Genomic DNA, 23,543 nt, shown 5'->3' on the forward strand with positions numbered 1-23,543 from the left:
TACTGGTTGACATGGCTTAAAGATCGAGCTGTTATCATCATTTCCAAGAAATTTCTTTGGTCAAATAGTGTGTGTATTATGTAATGCCCAAATTTAAGCTCTTTTTATTAGCTGTCATGGGTTTGGGTTTTTGTAGTGGTGACTTTCTTGAGATTCAGTTTACCCGGATCATAAACTTCAATACCAAGAAAACTTGGTACTAGTACTACATACATGGACCGGGATTGCCGGGCGATTACAGCATGCTGTTTTAAATCTCGATCATTGATTTATAATCAGACGGTTTAGATCACGTGTTAATAAAATTAATTATAAATAATTTTGAACTTCAATTTTAGATCGGATGGTTAAAAACAGTAACTGCAACACGTGGTTAATTACTGCATTTAATCTAGATACATGTAAAAATATATTGTTCTTTCAATAAAAACAGTCAACTGTATCAATCAAATCAAATTGGAACGGAGGGAGTACTACAATAGTATTTGATTGATCAAAACAGGACAAATCCTTGAAACAAGGAGTAACATGGATTAAGAGCTTTGCTATCAACTGCGGTCACATCACGTGACTGAAGACAAGCAGCATTTTTCAGTATTTTATGATATTATTATGATTAATGTTGAACAGATCCCATGCAATTGGAGACTAGCCAAACTAGTTTGAAAAAGGAAGTGGAAAAATGTACCAAATCTACTCTGCTTTTAATTTAGTCAATATTACCATGCTAGAAATAGCTTTTATTTATTTATTAAATTATTTAAGGTTTAACTGTTTAACTAGCAACTTAATAATTGGTTGTATAATTCAAAAGTAGTGTACTAGCAAGTCACTTTCAACTTTCAAGACTGTTTTTAATATTAACTAATCTGAAAGACTAAAAACATACATCAATTTCATAGGCTACAATCTCTAGCTATCCTAACCTATAATCAAAACATTTTTCATATGACAAATTATTAACAATCAGCTGGAAATATGGAACAAATCAAACCTAAATTTTCATTTCAATCAAAATTAATATATATTTAGCATTCTGCTATACTGTATATCCTTTCCATTTCCTTCTCTAATGAAATCCAATAATAATATTTTCTAATTAATACAACATAATTGCTTTTGCATCAAAAATAGACTATACTCCAAGAAGCACATAGTAGAGTATTGTTATAGGCAATGCAATCAACATTCCAAATATAACCCTGCACAAATAGCAAAATTCTGTTTTAGTACTTATTTTACTGTCAATACATAAATTAACATATATAATACAGAAATGTAATTAAATGGAAAAACAAAAACAAAAAATGTGACTCACGCAGTACTAAGTATATCTGGATGGAGATTGTATTCTTTGGCAAACACAAAGGGAACAATACCTTGGGGAAGGGCAGCCTGCAAAAATAATTAAGGATATTAATCAATTATATTTTGATTAATTGATGAAAAGTGAATTTGATTTCACCTACCTGAACAATTGCAACATGTAAGAGAACTCCACGGATACCAATTGCGATTGAGGTAGCTGCAATCACAGCAGGACCAGTCAAGAACCTAACAGCCATAGAAAATGTCGCAACTCGTTTTCCACATGCAATCAGCTTAGGCTGTAATGCCATGAACAAACCAAGACTGAACATGGCCATTCCAAGACCAGCATCAGATAGTATTGAGATTGAACCTTTTACAATCGAGGGCATTTCAATGTGCCACCTGCAGTGATTGATTGACAGTGTAAAAAATCGTTAATATTTTTAATGATCTGACAAAATTATGATTGATTGACCTGTAAAAAATCTTTTTTCGTACCTAAATGATATAAGAGACCAAATAAGTCCTATAAGACTTGAGTAGGTATTTGGATTTCTGATGAGTTTCCTCCAAACCATGATGAGAATGAGTCTTGTCATCACACTTGCTGGTGGCATCTGTGTGTTTTTGTTTACATCCCCTCCTTCCAAATCCATCTTCTTCTGGCTAATATATGGAGACTTTGTTCCTTCCTCGATTTCCATATCCCTTTCTCTCCGGCCAGGACTCATGTTCGCAATCAATTCATTAACACCTGCATTTCAAATTTCCCAATATTCATGTTACAAAATTAATCATCAAAAGTAAAGATCTCGTACAAGATTGCACGAACGTGAGAAAACAGCGAAAAGCAGACATGTAATTTAGGCAAATGGAATCAAAAAATATCACAAGACACTTCCATTGAACAAATGTCACCATGTAACAAAAATATGTGCATGACGAAAAACATATTTAATTAACAGATTATATAATGAGGTTTCAATAAATGAAAAGGTTATGAATTTGATGCCTGACATTGTTTTTAGTACCTTTTGATGCAAGAATAGTTTGATCATGTGGAACAGATTTGGAAGGATCAACAGTGCCAAAATCAGTAGAAGCAGCTCTATTAACTGCATGTTTAAGATTCCCTTCAGAAACAGGTGAAGCACTTGAACTCCAAACAAACATGTGTAACTCTTTGTTATTAGGTCCATTACCACTTCCACCACCAACACTATCTTTCTTCTTTGTACCAGCACTTGTAGAACCTGAAATTATTGGATTTGGAGGAGGATAAGAACCACCATTATTAAACAACTCACCACTCATACTTCTCCCTCCTCTCTTTTTATGCATCTTCAACGTCTCATCTTCGAAATTCGAAGTCCTTGGCGTTACCCCTTTCGAAGATTGCATAGAATAAACATCACTACCAATACCATTATTACTTTGAAAACTATTTGTATAACCATGTTTCGGACTCGGCGCTTTACTTTGAAACATGGCATAAAAATCAGTTTGGTTAAAACTAGAAGCTCTTGGTGTTGGTTCTCTTGATGATTGAACCGAATATATCTCAACACCGGTAAGATTCGAAGCGCGTGGTGTCATATTGTTTAAATGAGATTTATTGAATGATCCAGATACCATAGAGTTAGTAGTTGATCTTTTAACAACAACATGAAGTTTACCATCTTCACCTATTTCAGCATCAGTTTGAAGTGGTTCTCGACCGTTAAGCGAAACAACATCAGAATCAACTTTGAATGATGTTATAGAAGCTGCAGTTTCAGGAAACTGTTCTGTTATAAGAAGTTTAGCAGCTCTATATTCAAACAAAAACAACATAAGAGTGTACCAAATAACACTTTGTAGAACAACAATTTGTACCATGAGATTTCCTGAGAAATCACCATACATAGCTTTTAAAAGAGGAATTCCCATAACAAGTGTGTTAGGAAGAGTTGAAAGGGAGAAAAGTGTAATAGTCCAATCAAGACTATCTTGGTTTTTTGTGAATGTGTTCCATAGAAAAAGAGCACCAAGAATAACTACTTTTTGAAGTGAATCAGCTGCTAAGAAATGATAATTCATAGCATAAGGATCATTGGAAGAGATAAAATGGAAAGATAGTAATGGAACTGCAAAAACCGCGACAAAACGGTTTATACCAGAACATTGATCTGGTGTGAAGATTTTCCACCATCGAACCGAACCATATGCTAATATCATAGCAACATATAACGGTACAATAGCCGCGAAAACATCGTATATATCCTTACCGGTAATCATTGTTATAGATAGGTCAAGGTAGATTAGACACAAAAAGAAATTGTTATAGGGTGATAAAGAAAGAGTTTGTGAAAGGTTGTTAGTGTTCTCTTATAGAGTTTGACACCTAAGTTTTTAATTAAATGTGATTTATAAAGGAGGTAGAAATAATTTTTTAAAGGTTAAAGTTTGAAATAAAAAATGAAAGTTCAAATGTAGACAGAACAAGGTTGGATTTTCTATGAGCAAGGTGTGTATGAGTATGAATAATAATAATTGATTATAAGGCTAACTCGGCGCCATTGTAAACGTTCATGCACATGTAAATTGGGCAGTATTCAGTGATCTGCGGTAGCAGCAAAGATCTTTCTGCCAAACTTATTATTAAATATTTTGATGTAATGTGGAGATTAAAATTCAGAGGGGACATAAACAGCATTAAGTAACCAACAATGGAGTAGTCTAGGTGGATTTTAAGGCTGAATTTCGATGAAGCCAGGACTGAAATGTTTATGTGACAATTCAGTTTATGTCTTGATGACTATAAGTAATCAAATTTGATGTAAATCAGTATTTAAATAGATTCTCACTTAGTAATAATTTGTTTTGATATTATCAACTCCACTCAATTGTCACATAAGTATCTCATTTGTCGTTCTGGTGGTATTGGTTTGGAATCTGTGAGTATGCTCCTCTTTAAGGTCTTAAGGTCTTAGGTTCGATTCTCTGACGCCAATTTGGATGGATTAATTTAGGTTCTTAAAAAAAAATCTCATTTGTCAAAATCATAACAAAAAATACTTTAGGAACAAAAGTTATATAATTTGTAAATAGAGAGACCAAATTCATAGATCTAAACATGCGACAACCAAAATTGTAAGTGAGACAAAATAATTAGGACTCTATCTAACACTTGCATAAGCATTTTGGGGTTCTTCCACAGCAATTAGATGCTCTGTCTAGGCCTCTATCTATCTAAACAATACCCACCATCAAAACAAAGATAAATTCATGTCTTTTACCCATTCTTAAATATTAAATTCTCTTGAGTTTTCTTTTGTACTTTTTATAAGATTTTTTTTAAAATTTTAAATGCATTAATTATTATTTTTAACAAAATATCTTAAATTATTTTGTCAAAAAAATAAAAACTTAAAGGTCATGTTAACATGTGCTCTTAAGGACACATGATAAGGTAACTAAATATAGAAATTTAACAATTAATGATATAAGATGTTTAATGTTTAAAAAATTGAATACACAATTTTTAATAAAATATTTTTATATTTATCTCCTTAACATATGTGTCATTAGTGCACATATTAATATTTTTTTTATGTTACATTTTTGTCGTCAGTCTATAATAAATATTCTAATGTATAGTAAATATTAAATAATCATCTCATGTAAACAATACTGTAAAAAATATTGACCTATAATTTGGGAGGAGAGAGCAGGAAGGAATTAGTATGTACTCCCTCCGTCCTGATTTATAAGAGAAAAAAAAAAACACACTTATTAAGAAATGCATTTAATATTCTAAAATCTATCAAAAACATAATTTTGTTTCCAAAAGTACCCCTATTAACTTATTCCATAAAAAAGCAAAATCATTTAATATCCTACTCCTAATTTCTAAGTACCCCTAATAATTAATTGTTTTGGAAAATATAACAAGGGGTATTTTTGGAACTATAAAATTAAATTGGTCAAATTTGAGTATTTTCCCTTATAATTTGGGACAAAAAAAATGGTCTTTTTTCCCTTATAAATCGGGACGGAGGGAGTATGTAAATACATTTATAAGCGATCTTTGAGCCCTAAAATTTTTTCTGCTTTGGATAAGGACACCATATCTTCGCCCTAAATTTTTTTAATAAAATAAAAATATATTACACTTTTTTTATTTGTTTGGTAAGAATTGTTACACTTCAAAACACAAATTGTTCCCTCTTCAAAATCCTACACAAACCAATTCCTTTTTTTAGTACATCAAAACTAAAAATTGAAGAACAGAGTTCTCTCTGAAAAAATATATTACCTCTCTCTTGTTTTCTACCTCGTCCCGCTGCTCCAAACATCCCAACAGTTCCGCCAACCACCACGCATCTGCTGAATTCATCTGTTAGTAACCTATTGTTAGGTTTGTTTGTTTTAGTCAAAAGGAATTTGGGGGTTTTTTATACTTGAAATTTGTTCTCTGTTTAGTAAAATGATCAAGTTGATTGATTCTTCCAGGTTAATGATGAACTTCGTTGTAAATTGATGAAATTGCTTGATTCTTCTTTGTTGTGTGAAGTATTAGAAATAAAATATTTAAGTAGTTTGATTTTCGTTTTTTTGTTTGACAAACTCTCGATGATTATCTGTTAATGCATCGTGAGTTTGAGGGGAAGTGTTAGATAATAATATTATTAGGGCTTTAAGTATTGGGCTTTATATGTTAGTAGTTTAGTAGTCCATTAGGAATTATTATAATATTATTGAAACCCTAGCCGTCACTTTGTGTTTCTCTCTGAACTTTAACATGGTTTCTAGAGCAAGGTTCGATCCGCCTTGAAACATTTGTAGTTTCCGTTGTCGAGTTCCCAAAAAAATAATAATAATTGGGAATCTATTTGTTTTGATTTTCGGTGTTTGATTGATTGTTTTGTTTTCCGTTCCAGTATTTGATTTTCCGTATTGTTCAAAGAAATTTAATACTGATCTTTTGGTTGTTGGTTCTTTTCCGTATTGTTCAAAGAAATCGATTGAAGAAAGAGCAAATTTGTTTTTGAGGAACAGCTTAAAGTGAATCACAATTTTCTGTTTGTTGAGTGATGTTAATTTCGTCCGCAGCCGCCGTATTGAAGCTAATAGCTATTCCAATATATCAAAGGTCACTTTTATTGTTGGCAGAGTTGCCGGTGCCATATACTCTCATGGAAGTATAGTGTATATGGTATATGAAGAAAGACGGCTAGGGTTTCAATAGAATATTATTGCATTACTTAACAAAATAAGGATTACAAAATAATTTATAATAATTCCTAATGGACTACTAAACTACTAACATATAAAGCCCAATACTTAAAGCCCTAATAATATTATTATCTAACACTTCCCCTCAAACTCACGATGCATTAACAGATAATCATCGAGAGTTTGTCAAACAAAAAAACGAAAATCAAACTACTTAAATATTTTATTTCTAATACTACCCCTCAAGCTAAAGCGTACTAAGCTTTGAGCTTGTTACAAATCAACCCGAAAATAAACTAAATTAACTAATAGCTTCAAATTCAAGTTCTTCAGATTTCAGACTTCGAATTGTGAGTATTCCCTCACCGGATTCAATGTGAGTATTGAATCAAAGATACAAAGCAGAGAAGACAAAAGTGGCTACTAGGGTTTCATAATAATGAGGCTAATGTCCAAACTCCAAAGGTTCTTGCTTTGGCATTAATTATAGTGAAATTATGCTTTGAGGAGTATTAATTAATCTTTGAATTTCCCTTCATTATGCTTTTTATACTTCTAAATGTTAAAACTACTCAATAAGTAGCTTTCTAATTTGTCCACAAATCTTAGCTCAACCGGCAGAAATGCCGAAATTGCTGGGTCGGATGTATGACCCGAGTTCCAACCCCGGTTCTTGTACTTTGTGTGTGTGAGTTTTCAATGCTTATCATTTCGTCTATGTACCCGGAAAAAAAAAAAAAAGCTTTCTAATTTTAGTAAAAGAAATAGCAATTGTTGACCACTCAAAATCTTTTAATGTTCCATGCTAACTTACAAAAATGTAATTCTGTATGCTTCACTTCAGATGTTATTTTTCTAAAAAAAGCAAATTTTATTTGAGTTTGTGTTTGATTTTTCCATGTTTTTTTACTGTTTGTTTTTGTTGTCCAGTGAGTTCATGACATGGTTTGTTTGTGCAACATTTGAAGGCAATGTTCCAAAATGGAACCGCGGTGGGACAGAGCCAGACGCTCATTTTCTAATGCTACTATTTCTGGCTTCTTGATTTCATAGCAAATGGGGGACACTAGACGCGCGCGGTGGCGGAAAGCACAATTGAAACCAAGGACTTAGTAGGTATGAATAAAGTTGTGAGATAACCCTATAAATCAAATAACTGTTTTCATGACTTACAATTTTTTTTATTCTTTTTTACTTTTTTTATAATTATTAACTATTAATGGAAAAATACAATCGAAGATAAAAACAAAAACCAAGCCACTCTTAGAGGGGTAATGGTGAGTTGATGAACAATGAAAGCACCAGTTAAAGTGGCAAAACAAGCTTTGAAACTCTCCCTAATCATTATGATTTGTAAGTTTTACAGTTTTACTAGTACTATAGCAAGTGGATCTTAACAAGAAGGTAAAACCCCTTGTGTTTACAACCATTTTCTTTTGCTTCTCCACTTTACTTCCTCTCAAATTCCTTGCAATTTGGCTTTTCCCGTGAGTTTTACTAATACTATATCCATGGATTTGACTACAATACTCCAAGAATCACATAGTAGAGTATTGTTACGGGCAATGCTACCACCATTCCAAATATAACCCTACACAAATATCAAATTTTGTTTTAGTATTATTTTACTAAAATAGAGGGATTTTCTTTTGATAGAGATGTAAATGGAGAAAGAGATTAAAATAAGACTTACCCAGTACTGAGTATATCTGGATGGACATTGTATTCTTTGGCATATACAAAGGGAACCAGACCTTGGGGAAGGGCAGCCTATGAAAATTAAACTTTATTATGTTAATAAAAAACTAAGAATTATTAAGGACATTGATTGTAATTTGACAAAGTGAATTTGATTTGACCTGAACAATTGCAACATGTAAGAGAACTCCTCGGAGACCAACTAGTATTGACGTTGCCGCAATCACGGCTGGACCGGTCAAGAACCTAACAACCATAGAATATGTTGCAACTTTTTTTCCACATGGAATCAGCTTAGGCTGTAATGCCATGAACAAACCTAGACTGAACATGGCCATTCCAATACCAGCATTAGAGAGTATAGAGATAGAACCTTCTATGATCAAGGGCATTTCAATGTGCAACCTGCAATGATTGATTGACAATGTAAACAATAAATATTTTTTCATGATCCAAGAATTATAATTGATGGAAGATTTTATACCCAAATGATATAAGAGACCAAACAAGTCCTATAAGACTTGCGTAGGTATTAGGGTTTCTGATGAGTTTTCTCCAAACCATGGTGAGGATGAGCCTTGTTATCACACTTGCTGGTGGCATCTGTTTGTTTATGTTTACATCCCCTCCTTCCAAGTCCACCTTCTTCTGGTTGCTAATATATGGAGACTTTGTTCCTTCCTCAACTTCAACACCAGGACTCATGTTCTCAATCAAATCATTTCCACCTGCATTTAAAATTTCCAAAACTTGTGTTACAAAATTAATCAACAAAACATATTAGGTCCACTACAACTTCCACAACCAATGCTCTCTTTCTTGTTTGTGCCAGCACTTGTAGAACCAGAAAGCATTGGATTTGAGGAGGTATTAAACATCTCACCACTAATACTCCGCCTTCTGCTTTTCTTATTCATCTTCAAATTCTCATCTTCTGAATTTGAAGACAGAGGTGTTGCCCCTTTGGAAGATTGCATGGAATAAATATCGCCATTAGTACCATTACCATAACTCTGAAAACTATTTGTGTAAAACTCGGTTTGGGTAAAACTAGAAGAAGATCTCATCGGTGTTGGTTCTCTTGATGATTGAACCGAACATATCTCAAAACCGGTAAGATTTGAAGCTTGTGGCGTCGTATTATTTGAATGAGATTTGTTAAACGATCCCGATACCGTAGAGTTAGTAGTTGATCGTTTAATAACAACACGAAGTTTACCATCTTCTCCTACCTCTGAATCAGTTTCAAGTGGTTCTCTATCGTTAAGTGAAACAACATCAGAATCAACTTTGAATGAAGTTATAGAAGCTGCAGTTTCCGGAAACTGTTCTGAAATAAGAAGTTTAGCAGCTCTATATTCAAACAAGAAAAGCAAAACAGTATACCAAATAACACTTTGCAGAACAACAATTTGTACCATGAGATTTCCTGAGAAATCACCATACATAGCATTTAAAAGAGGGACTCCCATGATAAGTGTGTTAGGAAGACTTGACAGAGAGAAAAGTGTAATTGCCCAATCAAAACTATCTTGTTTTTTTGTGAAATTGTTCCATAGAAAAAGAGCACCAAGGATTACTACTTTTTGAAGGGAATCAGCTGCTAAGAAATGGTAATTCATACCATAAGGATCATTGGAAGAGATCAAATGGAAAGATAGTAACGGGACTGCAAAAACCGAGACGAAACGGTTTATACCAGAACATTGCTCTAGGGTGAAGAGTTTCCACCATCGAACCGAACCGTATGCTAATATCATAGCAACATATAATGGCACAATTGCCGCAAAAACATCATATATATCCTTACCGGTAATCATGGATATAGATAGTTAAAGGTAGATTCGACACAGAAATTAAATGAGAGTTTGGTTTGTTTATATTCCGTATATATTTAAGACGGTTGCAAATGCACGAGTATCTTGTCAATTTAAGACGGAAAAGAAGGAAACACTGCTGAAAGAGGGTGACAACTAGTTTTTAATTAAAATGAGATTTATAGATTTCTATATAAGCAAAAAGAAACTAAATATATGAGGGTTGGATTTTCTGAGCAAGATGTGTATGAATAATAATTGGGCAGTAGCAGGAAAGTGCTTTTTGAGAAACTATTATTAAATAATTGTTGTAATGTGGAGATTAGTTTAGTTAGTTAGAGGTGACATAAATAGCATTATGCAAATATTGTAAAAATGACAACGATAATTAACTGTTTAATTAACTGGTACGATCTGTCATTTTATATTTTTATTATTTGTTACTAATTTGTTTTCACTTCTACATTTAGATTTGATTCCTATCTGGAAGGATTGCATTTGTTAGAGTTGGAGTTGTGCCGTGAATTATAAAACCACACAAAAACCAGAACTGCGCCGTCTTCTACCTCGCAAGTGTGTCGTTCCTTCTACCTCGCCGTGCTGCCCCAAACATCCCAACAATCCCGCCAACCACCACACTTCTCCTTCATTAGGGGTTTTAATATTTCAATAATTGAAAAATGTTGTGATTGCTAAAATGATCAAGTTGTTTGATTCTTCCAGGTTAATGATGAAGTTTGCTGTAAAATGATGGAATTGATTGATTCTTCTTTGTTTTGTGGAGATCATCATTGAAACAAAGAGAAGATCCATGAGGCTAATATCCAAGGTTTTTGCTTTAACATTTGGTGCCATTAATTATAGTAAAATTATATATTTTATATTCAATGAAAAGCAAGAAAATTTATTCAATTTGTTCGCAACATTCAATGTCTTTGATATTTCAATCTTTCAAATTCCCTTCATTATATTTTCTCCAGCTCTGCATATTATATGATCATGTTTTTTGGATTTTTTAAAAATATCGAATACAGTATATTTCCTTTTAAAATATAAAATTAGTTTCTCCATCCAAAACATTTCATTATCCCTATGCATAATTCATAAAAACTTGAAAAAATATGAAATTGAAAGAAATACATTTATAATCCACGAAACAAAACCCCTTGCATTTTGCTTATTTATAGAATTTTTCTCTCTAAAAAATAAAGACAATATTCTGCTACATGACTTGAACACTAGACCTAATCACGCTACACCTCAGCTTTACCGCTAGACCAACTTAAATATTTGTGTTGGGGACACAAAATGTAACCATAAAATATAACAATATGCTATAATATATGGGTAAATTATAATATGGACCACTTCATCAAGTGGTCCATATTTTGAGTGGACTGTGGCCCAGCTGAACCCATGAGAAACTCCGTCTTTAGGCGAGTCTTCCTCTCAATTTCATTGCATTTTGGTTTTTCCCACGAGTTTTACTTAAAAATATGAGTTTGACTTATAATATATATCTACAGTATAGATAGATAGATATAGTTGTGTGAAGCTTTGTTTATCTGAACTAATTAATACATTCCCTTCTATTCACCCCGTTTGACTCAGCCTTGAAGCCAAAACATCATTGTTTTCTATTGCTTTTGTATCCAAGATAGACTACAATACTTCAAGAATCACAAAGTAGAGTAATGTTATGGGCAATGAAACCAACATTCCAAATATTACCCTGCACAAATACCAAATTCTGTTTTAGTATTCATTTTACTAAACTAGATGGATTTTCTTTTCATAGAGATGTAAATGGAAAAAGATTTTAAAATGAGACTTACCCAGTACTGAGTATATCTGGATGGACATTGTATTCTTTGGCAAACACAAAGGGAATAAGACCTTGGGGAAGGGCTGCCTGCAAAAATTAAACATTATGTTAATAAACAACTAAGAATTATTAAGGACATTGATTGTAATTTGATTTGACCTGAACAATTGCAACTTGTAAGAGAACTCCATGGAGACCAACTGCCTTTGAGGTTGCCGCAATCACAGCTGGACCGGTCAAGAACCTAACAGCCATAGAATATATTGCAACTTTTTTTCCACATGGAATCAGCTTAGGCTGTAATGCCGTGAACAAACCTAGACCAAACATGGCCATTCCAATACCAGCATTAGAGAGTATTGAGATAGAACCTTTTATGATCGCGGGCAATTCAATGTGCAACCTGCAACGATTGATTGACAATGTAAAAATTAGGGTAAATAGCTTTATACCCCTGCAAAATATGAGAGTTTTGCGTTACCCCCCTGCAAATTTTTTTTTTGAGATTACCCTCCTGAAATGTGAATAATCTTTGTCTTTACCCCCTCGGTGCACAACAAGCAGGTGACATGGATATAATCTTGACGTGGCACGTACAAGTGGAATTTATGTATTTTCTTATTTATTTTTTATGCCACATCAATTAATAGGTGTAATTCTTTTTTAATTTTTTTTAAAAAATTCTGAAAAGTCATTCAAATTCATTCATCTTCTTCAACAAGAACAACAAGAACAAAGAATTCCATAAGGGTGAAACTCAAAAAAAAAAAAAATTATCACAAAATTATTTAAGAAACATGTTTAACAATTTTTTAGAGGGACTTAACAAGTTTTAAGGGGAATCAACAAAATCCATAAACTTGATGGATTCATCAAACAACAACACGAGAACAACAACAAGTTTTGTCTACTTTTAAATTTGTCCATAACACAAATTCACAAAAACAAGAACAACAACACAAGAACAGCAGCATCCATAAAAAGTTCATCAACATCCATCAAATCACAGTTTCGAATCTGAAACAGAGTAAAAGTTCATGAATCTGAATTCGACTCAAGGGATTTACAATTCGAAAATTCATCCAACTCAAGGGATTTAAGAATCAAAATAAAAAGGATTTAAGACAAAGAAAACTTGAAGGCAAAATTGAAAAGGGATTTGATGAGTGGGGATTGTTGCTTTTCTGAGAAATTGAAAAGGGGATCTGATGAAAAATGGAGGTTTTTGGGTTTTAAGGTGATGTTGTTGTGAGGGACATGAAGAAGGTAGAAGAAGATAGATTTACCAATTACCATAGATAGAAGAAGGTTTCTGGGTTGGTGTTTTTGTTCTTTCATCTTCCGATTTTGTTTCTTTCATCTTCAGATTTTTTTTTTAAAAAAAAAATTTACACCTATTAATTGATGTGGCATAAAAAATAAATAAGAAAATAAATAAATTCCACGTGTACGCGCCACATCAAGATTATGTCCATGTCACCTGCTTGTTGTGCACCCAGGGGGTAAAGACAAAGATTCTTCACATTGCAGGGGTAATCTTAAAAAAAAAATTTGCATGGGGGTAACGCAAAACTCTCATATTTTGCAGGGGGTATAAAGCTATTTACCCTAAAAATTATTACACTTTTGTTTTTGTTGCATATCAATTTAATCTATATATACTATATAGAAATAGTTTAATTACCAAAGATAAAAAATAATAGAAGATTTTTATACCTAAATGCTATAAGAGACCAAACAAGTCCTGTAAGACTTGCGTAGTTGTTAGGGTTTCTGATGAGTTTTCTCCAAACCATGGTGAGGATGAGTCTTGTTATCACACTTGCTGGCGGCATCTGTTTGTTTTTGTTTACATCCCCTCCTTCCAAGTCCACTTTCTTCTGGTTATTTAGAGACTTTGTTCCTTCTTCATCTTCAACACCAAAACTTGTGTTCTCAATCAAATCATTACCACCTGCATTTCAAATTTCCAAAACTTGTATTACAAAACTAATTAACAAAAGATAATAGGTCCAGTACCACTTCTACAACCAATGCTAAGCTATCTTTCTTCTTTGTGCCAGCACTTGTAGAACTAGAAAGCATTAGATTTGAAAGAGGGTAAGAACTATCATTATTATTAAACAACTCACCACTAATACTCCACCTTCTCCTTTTCTTATTCATCTTAAAACTCTCATCTTCGAATTTTGAAGACAGAGGTGTTGCCTCTTTCGAAGATTGCATGGAATAAACATCGTCATTAGTACCATTATAATTACTCTGAAAACTAATTGTGTAAAACTCGCTTTGGTTAAAACTAGAAACTCTTGATGATTGAACAGAATATATCTCAACACCGGTAAGATTTGAAACTCGTGGTGTCATATTGTTTAGATGTGATTTGTTAAACGATCCGGATGCTATAGAGTTAGTATTTGATCTTTTAACAAAAACGCGAAGTTTACCATCTTCTCCTATCTCTGAATCAGTTTCAATTGGTTCTCTACCATTAAGTGAAACAAACATCAGAATCAACTTTGAATGAAGTTATAGAAGCTGCAGTTTCATGAAATTGTTCTGAAATAAGAAGTTTAGCAGCTCTATATTCAAACATGATAAGCATAAGAGTGTACCAAATAACACCTTGTAGAACAACAATTTGCACCATGAGTTTTCCTGAGAAATCACCATACATAGCTTTTAAAAGAGGGATTCCCACAAGAAGTGTGTTAGGAATAGTTGACAGAGAGAAAAGTGTAATTGTCCAACCAAAACTATCTTGGTTTTTTGTGAAAGTTTTCCATAGAAAAAGAGCACCAAGGATAACTACTTTTTGAAGGGAATCAGCTGCTAAGAAACGGAAATTCATAGCATAAGGATCATTGGAAGAGATCATATGGAAAGATAATAACGGGACTGCAAAAACCGAGACGAAACGGTTTATGCCAGAATATTGATCTAGGGTGAAGATTTTCCACCATCGAACCGAACTGTATGCTAATATCTTTACAACTACACAAATTCACCACAGCTGTAGGGAAATTTTTGACAGGTGTCAAGCTCACAGGCGCGCAGAGCAAATCCTTGCTGGACAAAAAGCCAAAAACTTTACTTCTTTTGGAGCAATATTTGAATCTGTTTTCCCCCCTTTCATATCCTTGCTTACTGGGCCAAAAAACACAAGCCCAATCCTATTCGGCCCAAACAAAACAAAATTGGTGCTGCACAATCATCTTGAACTGTCACTTTCTTTCTCAGCTTTGTAACAGGTTTGGATACTTTTTTTAGCAAACACTTTGGCTTTCATTATTTCTCAAGCAAATAACAATATCTAATCTATGCAACATCCCTCTCTTCATCTCTGTTCACATCACACTTTGAAAGAAAATACAGCTCATTTCCCCCTCTTCCAGAACTCAATTCAAATTTTGAATCCCTACTTCTATCTCTCTTTTTTCGGACTCTCTCTCTCTCCCTCTGCTATTCTTCTTTCTCAAATTTAATGGTTGGGATATGCTTCTTCAGCTTTGTCACCCTTCCTTATTTCATGATTTCATTTCATATTCTGATTTTATTTTTTTTAATGTTATTGTTTGTTCAGATTTACAAACCCAGGGACGACAAAGATCGATGAAGCAGAGCACACAGGTATTGTTTTTCTTGGCTTTGGATTTCATGGGTTTCACACCATTGTTCTGTTTAATGAGTTCTATGTTTTCTTTGGTCAAGTGATATGCAGGTATCCTCATAAAGGAATGTTCAAAGGGCTTCTCAAAAAGCAAGGTATGTGAAACCAATGAAGATATAATTGAAATCCCTTCCTTATTTCATGATTTCATTTCATATTCTAATTTTTTATTTTTTTTTTGGAATGTTATTGTTTGTTCAGGTTCACAAAATTACGGTTTGATGTGTAAGTTTTCTGAACTTTAATTGATTGTATTTGAGTAGTATTTAGTTGATGTTTGAGATTCGAGTAGTTATGTTTTCGTTTTGATTTTTGTTTTAGAATTCAATTTTATCAGAAAATTAGGGTTTGTTTTGATCATCAGAAAATGGAATATAGTGTTTCAGAAATCAATTATCAGAGATTGTTGTTCATGAATTTGAAGAAAAAGGTATGTCTTTCTTCTTTGAAATCCCTATTTTTCTTCAATAGTGTTTTTTATATCTGATTTTATGATCCTCTTTCAAATTTTTTTAAATTTTTTTTGAAAATATTGTTGCTTAGTTGTCATATTTATTAGGATTTGTTTCTATGTTTTAGTTAATAATCCCTACCTTTTAGTTGTTAGTAGGATTTAGATGATTTTCTCCACTACCATATGATTGATTTGTTTTTGTTAAATTTTAGATTTTTCTTTTTTTAGATTTGTATAAAAAAAATTGGATTTGATTTGTTTCAATTTTAATTTGTTTTATTTATTATTTGTAAACTTTAATTGAGGAGAAAACCAAACTGATATAGCAGTAGTTTTGCTCCCCTTTTTCAGGTTTATGTAAAGTTAAGGTGAACGATCATATCAACTCAATTTGAGAAGTTGATATATGTAAGTGAATTTGACCAATTTGAATGTAGCAACTCAATTTTGATATTGTTGTGGAATTAGTAGTCAAGCTAAGATACTGTTATGGAATTATAGTTACAGTTCTTTTTATTCTCTAAAGCTATTTGGTTATTGGTTCTCTTGCAGAATATTGATTTGGTTATGCATCTCTAAAGCTATTTGGTTATGCAGAAATACTAAATTTGTTGGTTCGTCAGAGGTATATTTTATTCTATAATACCACAACTACATCAGAGGTATAATCAATCACTCCATTTTTTTTTCATCATGAAATGATCTTTCATTTTGTTCTTTGTTTTCATATATAACTTAAAATTAAAGGTACTATTCGATACAACTACATCTAATGTAGCACAAACACTTCATTGTGGATAGTGTTTTTGTGATGCCTCTGTCACCATATAAGTAGACCACTTATAGTTTGATACTTTTAATTACTTTTAGTTTGATTTAGATAGAAAGGATTATTGTCATTATTTGAATTCCTTACTTTAGTGAGAGTTGGTGAGGTACATAGCTTTGATTGCATTTTTCCTTTCTTCCAGATTCTCCTATAGATCGTTTGCCGCTGACAGAGTAGACCACCGATTTTTGTTTTTTTGTTTCAGTTTCTTTGTCTTTATTTTTTTGGTCTTATATATCATTCAATTGTGGTCTTATTTTTTTATGATTTTCTATACTATCATTTGTATGCAATTAGTGAAAGAATTAGTGAAAATAGATAATTTGTTAGCTTTTACATCACCAGCTTTAAGAAATTTTATAAAAATGGTGTCTTCTTCATCATATTTTTTTAAATGATTTATTTAAATTTTTGCAAAAACTGTATGAAATCAACTGTAATACTCTATTTGCACTTTGCAGGCCAAAAGATTTGTAGACTATTTGACTACTTTGGTCCTCTAAATGAAGTTTTCGTGCCTCATGATTATTATATTAGGTAAGCTTATTTACTCTGTCTTAAACACAACTTATATATAGCTTCTATGTGTTTTTTTAATTTAAAGTTTTAATTTTCAAGTTCAATGTGTTACATGTGAAGTTGTATAGTGCTCCAAATTTATCATTTAGTTTTGATCAACATGATGGCATTGTTTCTCACTTTCAGATAATTACTTTTAAATATAGTTTTTGTTCTCATGTACCCAATATAATTTTTAGTTATTTTTAAATTTAGAGCAATTGTTTTTCCTGCTCTGCAGCCCTGTGTTAAGTAAAGTGAGTTTAATTCTATCCTTGCCTTCAATTTTAACCCATGTTTTGTAGTTTGATGAAATATTTCATTTATTTCTTATCTCTGCATTTCTTATGTTGCTTATTTTTTCAAAACCATAGATTAAAAGTATAGTGATTTGATAGTTTTGATTTTAACCTTATGTTTAACCCTCAAAATTTAAGATGTCATACATGCAACAACTTTTCTATGCTACACTTTTAAGTGCTAGCTATTTTTTCCAAGAAGATTAGAGCTTGAATTTCCAAGAGAATTAGACTAACCTCATATTAATGTTTTACAATGTTAAGTGCTAATTTTTGACACCCTCATTGTCTAAGATTGCAGGTTTGAGTTCAAAGGATGGTAACTAAGAATATGATGGAGCAAAATTAACATGTTTCCTTTGAGCACATGTATTATTGTGAGTAAAATATTTTACATTCCTCACTCACTGACATTGATACGGTAAACTCTTATAACTGTTAGCATTTTAATACATAGATAAATCATTGAAATCTAAATTTGCTCTAGCTCATCCAATTTTCGTTGTAAGTTTGGAATGTGCATCAACTTTGTTCTTTGTGTGCTTTGAGAATTAAGGCTACTCTTGGCTAATATCTATATCTATTGTATGATATTCAAAATGTGATTGGTGATTTAAAAGATAGAATTAATTAGATTTTCTTTGTTTATTTTGTTCTATTCATGTTTAGCTTTCATTGTATTTGAAAACTCTAATTTGATTTATTCTCATGTTTTGTATTTATTTTTTATTGACTGCCTTTAAACTTTATATGCATATGACTACATTTGGTAAATGTATTGTTCTATAAAGTATCTATCCAATTGACTGTTACCTAACTTCAATTTAGTATCTATAAAGGCAATTAATGTTATTTCCTTTTGTTTCTCTAAAGGCAATTAGTGTATTAAGTGAATGGTGTAGGAAACTCATACTTATTTTCTATTGGGATGTTCTTGAGTTGACTGTGTGCATGAGTTTATGGTGATTAGTTTATTACTTCTTTGAAGAGGTTTGGTTTCATAGGTCATTTTGGGGGGACACCATAATGTCACTTTTATAGGTTAGTTTATGATTTGATACATGTGTGAAAAAGTTTTACACTGTCGGTGTATACCAATTAACCTTAATTCTAATAATGGCTTCAAATGTTTATGTTACTCATCTGAGAGGTATAATTATTCATTGTTAATACTATATAATTTTACTTAATTTCTGATGTCTTACAATCAAAATTCAGTATATTGTGTGGGCAAACATGTGAATTATCATTTGATATAGTTTTTTTATCAGGTAAGACATAGTAGTGGAAGTGGTGGAAGGTGATGCTAGAAATGTTCTCTGTGATGCTGTGGAGAAGCACCATGCTTCAATATTGGTTCTTGGTAGTCATGGTTATGGAGCTATAAAAAGGTACAAGTTCATTCTGATCACATTTATCATTCAATTGCATTACAAATTTACAATCATTGATTGAAATGAGTGTCTGATAAATACTTCATGTTCGGATAAACAACTTAATGAAAAGTTGTTCGCGTAGGCGCTTAACATATAGGTACTTATTTACTTATTCTTTGAGATTGAATTTAATTGCAGGGCGGTATTAGGTAGTGTAAGGACTACTGTGCTCATCATGCTCATTGCACTGTGATGATTGTGAAGAAGCCAAAAACCAAACACTGATCTCATTGGCTGCGCGCGTCTAAATTGTCCTACAGCAATCAGAATATATATATTTTCAGCAAAAGGAAACATGAATGTTCTTTAAAGTTTTCACTAAGTTGTTTGTTCCATGTCATATTGACTCTATAGAATAAGGTTCATTTCACATTTTATTATGTTTTAAATACTAAAATTAGAACAGAATTTCTCCCTGTCCCAGCCAGTAGTCACCCTGGTACTTATTTTGATTATGATCAGATTTTGTAAATGTGACAGTTCTATGCATAAACGAATAAGAATCATATGTATGCCATGATTTTGTTCATTCCTTAACTCTATTGCTTCTACGATAGACCGCGTACAAAATATGATTCTAGCTACCGAGCTGAACCAAGTTGTGATCAGGCTTTCCAGAGTCACAGACCGTGAAATTGTATCTATAATTCGCGCATTTTGTGATTAAATGCCTAAATGTTTTAGCATTCCCCAAGAGCAAGAATTAATTTCAATATAAAAAAATCTATTTTTTACTTAGTTGGGTAAGCATTAAAGTTCACTAAGCATTCTGCACTGATGTCGTTTATCTTCACTACTCATGTATTAGCATAGCAGCGCTACGAAAATAAACCTATAAGTACATGACATGATTGAGTTTTTTTTTTTTTTGTCACAATAATGAAGATGTTTGGTTTCTTTCCCCTTTTCCTTATGTGCATATAAATCAGCCATTAAATAGGAAGAGTGACAGTTAGTTTGATTCAATATATTAGTCTTATTAGTAGGAAATTTTAGTCTTATTAGTAGGAAATTTTAGTTAGTGTTTCATTTGCATGAACAAACCTTCCTGATATTTTTAAGCCATAGACACATAAGTTTATAATTTCAAAATTAGTCTTTGTTGATATATAACACTTTATTGAAAAATAACTAAATATGCATCAGCTCTGTTTTGGAGGTTATGGTTTATTTCATGACTTGGTTTAATTTCAAAATTAGCCTTTGTTGATGTATTACATTTTATTGAAAAGTCAGTGCAAGTGAGGATGAACAAAGTAATTGAAAGGATTAGTTTTCTTTGGATGTAGCTAAGTGGCTTCCCATTTTCAATATATCATGTTCAGAGCCAATAGCTACTGTGGTCATTCAACAAGATCAATCAAGTTGGAGGACAAAGAACACAAGTGTGTGATGGATGGAGCTTATAGGGAGAAATATATTGAAAATTCATTCAAGAACTTGACCTTGGTGACTGCAAAACGTTGTTTTCTCCTATATTAACATTAATTTTTTAAGATATACCACATTCTCTTTAAGTTCAAGTGTTTAAAATACATGATTTGGTTATATTTTGTTGTAGCATTCTCTAAATTTCAACTATCTTGCAACGATCAAGATGACTCAAGTATTCAAACTACATGAAGAAAACAAAAAGGAATGTCATTGATACAAATATTGTAACTACATTTTCTGCTACAATATTGTGTTTTTTTTTTGTTCGATTTGAAATGGTAGAAAATTTTAGGAAGAAAACTATATTTGACTTTTTAATTTGAAGCCTTAATTTTTGTTCCATTATAAATGACAGAATTTCGTTTGCAATACAACAAAATGGAAAATACTACAAAGTATGATATTATTATTATTGCTTTCACAATTATTCTTTATTTACTCATTTTCTATTAATTTCTTTGGTGGTTTATTAGCTCATATGAAGAACTTAACGGAGATTATCCATATAAATATATGGGTTTTGTAAGATGAACTAATAAAATATTCTCTCGGTTGTGCCATCAAAACATCAAATATTTTCTTGAATTGTGCCATCAAAACATCTTCAAGAAATAGGAATGAGAGGTATATATCTGCTGGATGGTTTGAATTTGTTCAGAATGCTAACATACAACCTGGCGCAAGAGTTCAGTTTATTGTCTCAGATTCACCTGATTTTTTTAATGTTGTTATCATTAATCAACATCAATAGTTGTCTTCAAAAACAATTATGTTTGACATGTTGTACTTTATTATGGTTTTTGTTTGAACTCTATCTACATTAATTATTTGAATGATACTCTTAAGTTACTGTTTGTTTGTTGGTTTAGATTTTAACTATAACAACAATTATATTATTATATGTCTTTTTTATATGATTGTGTTATGTTAACAACCAATTATCTAAATGCTATATTTAATCAGATAATGCAATCGTCCTCGCCCGTGCGTTGCACGGGTTCCTAACTAGTCATAGCAACATATAATGGCACAATTGCCGTTAAAATAGCATATATATCCTTACCGGTAATCATCGATATAGATAGGTCAAGGTAGATTCGATACAGAAATTAAATGAGAGTTTGTGAAAGGTTTGTCTATACTCCGTATTTATTTAAGATTATTGCGAATGCACAAGTATCTTGTCCATTTAAGATGGGAAATAATTGAAAAAGGCTCATCACTATTGTTACTTGTTAGTCCTCTGTTATAGGTAGGGTGACACCTAAGTTTTTAATTAAAATGAGATGAGATTTATAGCTTTCTAAATAAACAAAAAGAAACTAAACATATAGAGGGTTTGATTTTCTATGAGCAAAGTGTGTATGAACAATAAACGTTCATGTACTGATGTACATATTAAATTGGGCAGTAGCAGCAATGGTCTTTCTGAGAAACTATTGTTAAATAATTGTTGTAATAATGTGGAGATTTAGTTTAGTTAGAGGGACATAAATAGCATTATGCAAATTGTTAGAATGACGATGATAATGAAATGAAAGGTGTTCATTTGTTAAAGTTGGAATTGTGAACTTGTCATAGCCTTCCATCATTAAATAAAATGAAAATAACGTAAACCCTAACAAACAATTTATAGAACGAGTCAATGTCGTCTCTATGAGCATAGTTCAATTGGCAGGAACAATGTAAATTATTGCAGGGATCGGTGTTCGAACTCTGATACTCTCATTTATTCACTTTAAAAGATGAAATTCTAGCAACAATGCTACTTAAAAAACAATTTATATACCAACTCAATGGTCAAGCGTTATGCCAAATTTTTGTTCTATTTTAAGAGTTTGTTAGCTTTTTTAGAGGTAGCCCCATTTTCGTCATTAAAAGAAAACATCGTATTCAGTCCAACACCCTCTAATTGTGAAAAAATCAATAACTGATTTCAATTTGTTTATAATAAGAAAAAAAACTCATGCTTTATATCAACAACATGACACTAATAACTTATTGTTTCTTTCTTTTTTAAAAGTAAGTATATATATTTTGCATATTTCATTTTTAAAAATAAAAACATATTTTGCATTAATAACAAAGAAAATAAAAGGAGTGGACGGTGTGTAACTGCGTATGTACTTCCCCAATTCTCACCGCGAAATATATTAAGAAATTTTTTTTCCTCTATCCTTGTTTTTACGAAGAAAAAATCTCCAACTTCAAAGCTTCAAACAAATAATTTTCACAGAGACCTCTATTAAAAAATACAAATTGACATCCCTAATCTCAATTATCCGATCTTGAGGTCGGTAAAACTAATTAACCATATGCTACAAAATTTTATGTTCTGGACCGAGCTTACAAGCCCGGACACCCAATCACCACGGGCTAACACAACCGAGTTGGCTCCTAATGTGCGGACATATAACGATTGCTCGACACTCCAACGGTTATATTCTTGGGCCACTTGTAACGTCAGATTTCACCGGAATGATGAGCATTAACTGCTCATCAAGGCTTTCCAGCCGTTTTCCGGCAGCCACTTGATGGCCATTAATGCCATCAGGGGTCTTGGCCCAACGCTGGGGGCTATATATACATGATCCCATACCCTTTAAGAGGTACATATCATTTTAGCACATAAAACCACACTCCACACATAAACTGACTTGAGCGTCGGAGTGCCTACAGGTACACAACCCCCCTCCGTTTCAACAGGGGTCATCGAGAATTCAACGCCGGCGCGGTCACATAATCATTTTCAATCCTAAATCAGTATAGACTGTTAGTAGTTGTTTTAGTATTTGGGCTTAGTCTAGTAGCTTTAGGCCTTGCGTTTGTATCAAGCTCATTGCTCTTATGTTGTAATGTCTATATAAAGGTGTGTATTGAGCAATTTATCAATTAATGAGAAAGCCTTTACAACATGTGGTATCTAGAGCCTAAAGACCAGGCCTAGCTCCAAGAAAACTGCAGTTTCATCTTGGTTAGTTGTAACCGTTTTTTC

General features: G+C 32.3%; 1 protein-coding gene, 2 long non-coding RNA genes and 2 pseudogenes across 11 annotated transcripts; 2 read left to right on the forward strand and 3 right to left on the reverse strand.

Moving 5' to 3' along the window:
- Positions 1-833: 833 nt before the first annotated feature.
- On the reverse strand, positions 834-3,938 carry LOC123906054 (auxin efflux carrier component 2). Its single transcript, XM_045955902.1, has 5 exons — positions 2,343-3,938; positions 1,810-2,065; positions 1,470-1,713; positions 1,319-1,395; positions 834-1,202 (listed from the first exon to the last, which is right to left on the reverse strand). The coding sequence occupies exons 1-5, from the start codon at positions 3,586-3,588 to the stop codon at positions 1,136-1,138; spliced, it is 1,890 nt and encodes a 629-aa protein (XP_045811858.1). The 5' UTR covers positions 3,589-3,938; the 3' UTR covers positions 834-1,135.
- A 3,029-nt stretch (positions 3,939-6,967) lies between these two features.
- On the forward strand, positions 6,968-10,958 carry LOC123906058. Its single transcript, XR_006808684.1, has 3 exons — positions 6,968-6,993; positions 7,459-7,644; positions 10,514-10,958. It is a non-coding gene; the product is annotated as an uncharacterized LOC123906058 (long non-coding RNA).
- Positions 7,894-10,046, reverse strand: LOC123906057 (annotated as a pseudogene).
- A 569-nt stretch (positions 10,959-11,527) lies between the features above and the next one.
- LOC123906059 lies at positions 11,528-21,621 on the reverse strand (annotated as a pseudogene).
- Positions 14,866-20,510, forward strand: LOC123906060. 9 transcript variants are annotated; one of them, XR_006808690.1, is made up of 11 exons: positions 14,866-15,119; positions 15,452-15,498; positions 15,580-15,633; positions 15,740-15,763; positions 15,860-15,968; positions 16,344-16,400; positions 16,545-16,617; positions 17,283-17,358; positions 17,973-18,055; positions 18,950-19,069; positions 19,253-19,651. It is a non-coding gene; the product is annotated as an uncharacterized LOC123906060 (long non-coding RNA). The 9 variants fall into 9 exon arrangements; XR_006808686.1 differs by lacking the exon at positions 14,866-15,119 and adding an exon at positions 15,126-15,355; XR_006808689.1 differs by lacking the exons at positions 14,866-15,119; positions 19,253-19,651 and adding an exon at positions 20,404-20,510 and having other exon boundaries at positions 15,126-15,498.
- Positions 21,622-23,543: the final 1,922 nt, after the last annotated feature.

This window comes from Trifolium pratense, linkage group LG2 (assembly GCF_020283565.1).
Source record: "Trifolium pratense cultivar HEN17-A07 linkage group LG2, ARS_RC_1.1, whole genome shotgun sequence".
Lineage (NCBI taxonomy): Eukaryota > Viridiplantae > Streptophyta > Magnoliopsida > Fabales > Fabaceae > Trifolium > Trifolium pratense.

What these genes read in the sequence shown, in the direction of transcription:
- LOC123906054 (XM_045955902.1), bottom strand. Translation starts at nt 3,588, where the DNA reads ATGATTACCGGTAAGGATATATACGATGTTTTCGCGGCTATTGTACCG. An exon ending in TACATGTTGCAATTGTTCAG is followed by an intron (nt 1,396 to 1,469) that starts GTAGGTGAAATC and finishes TTATTTTTGCAG; the next exon opens with GCTGCCCTTCCCCAAGGTAT. An exon ending in CCAGATATACTTAGTACTGC is followed by an intron (nt 1,203 to 1,318) that starts GTGAGTCACATT and finishes CTATTTGTGCAG; the next exon opens with GGTTATATTTGGAATGTTGA.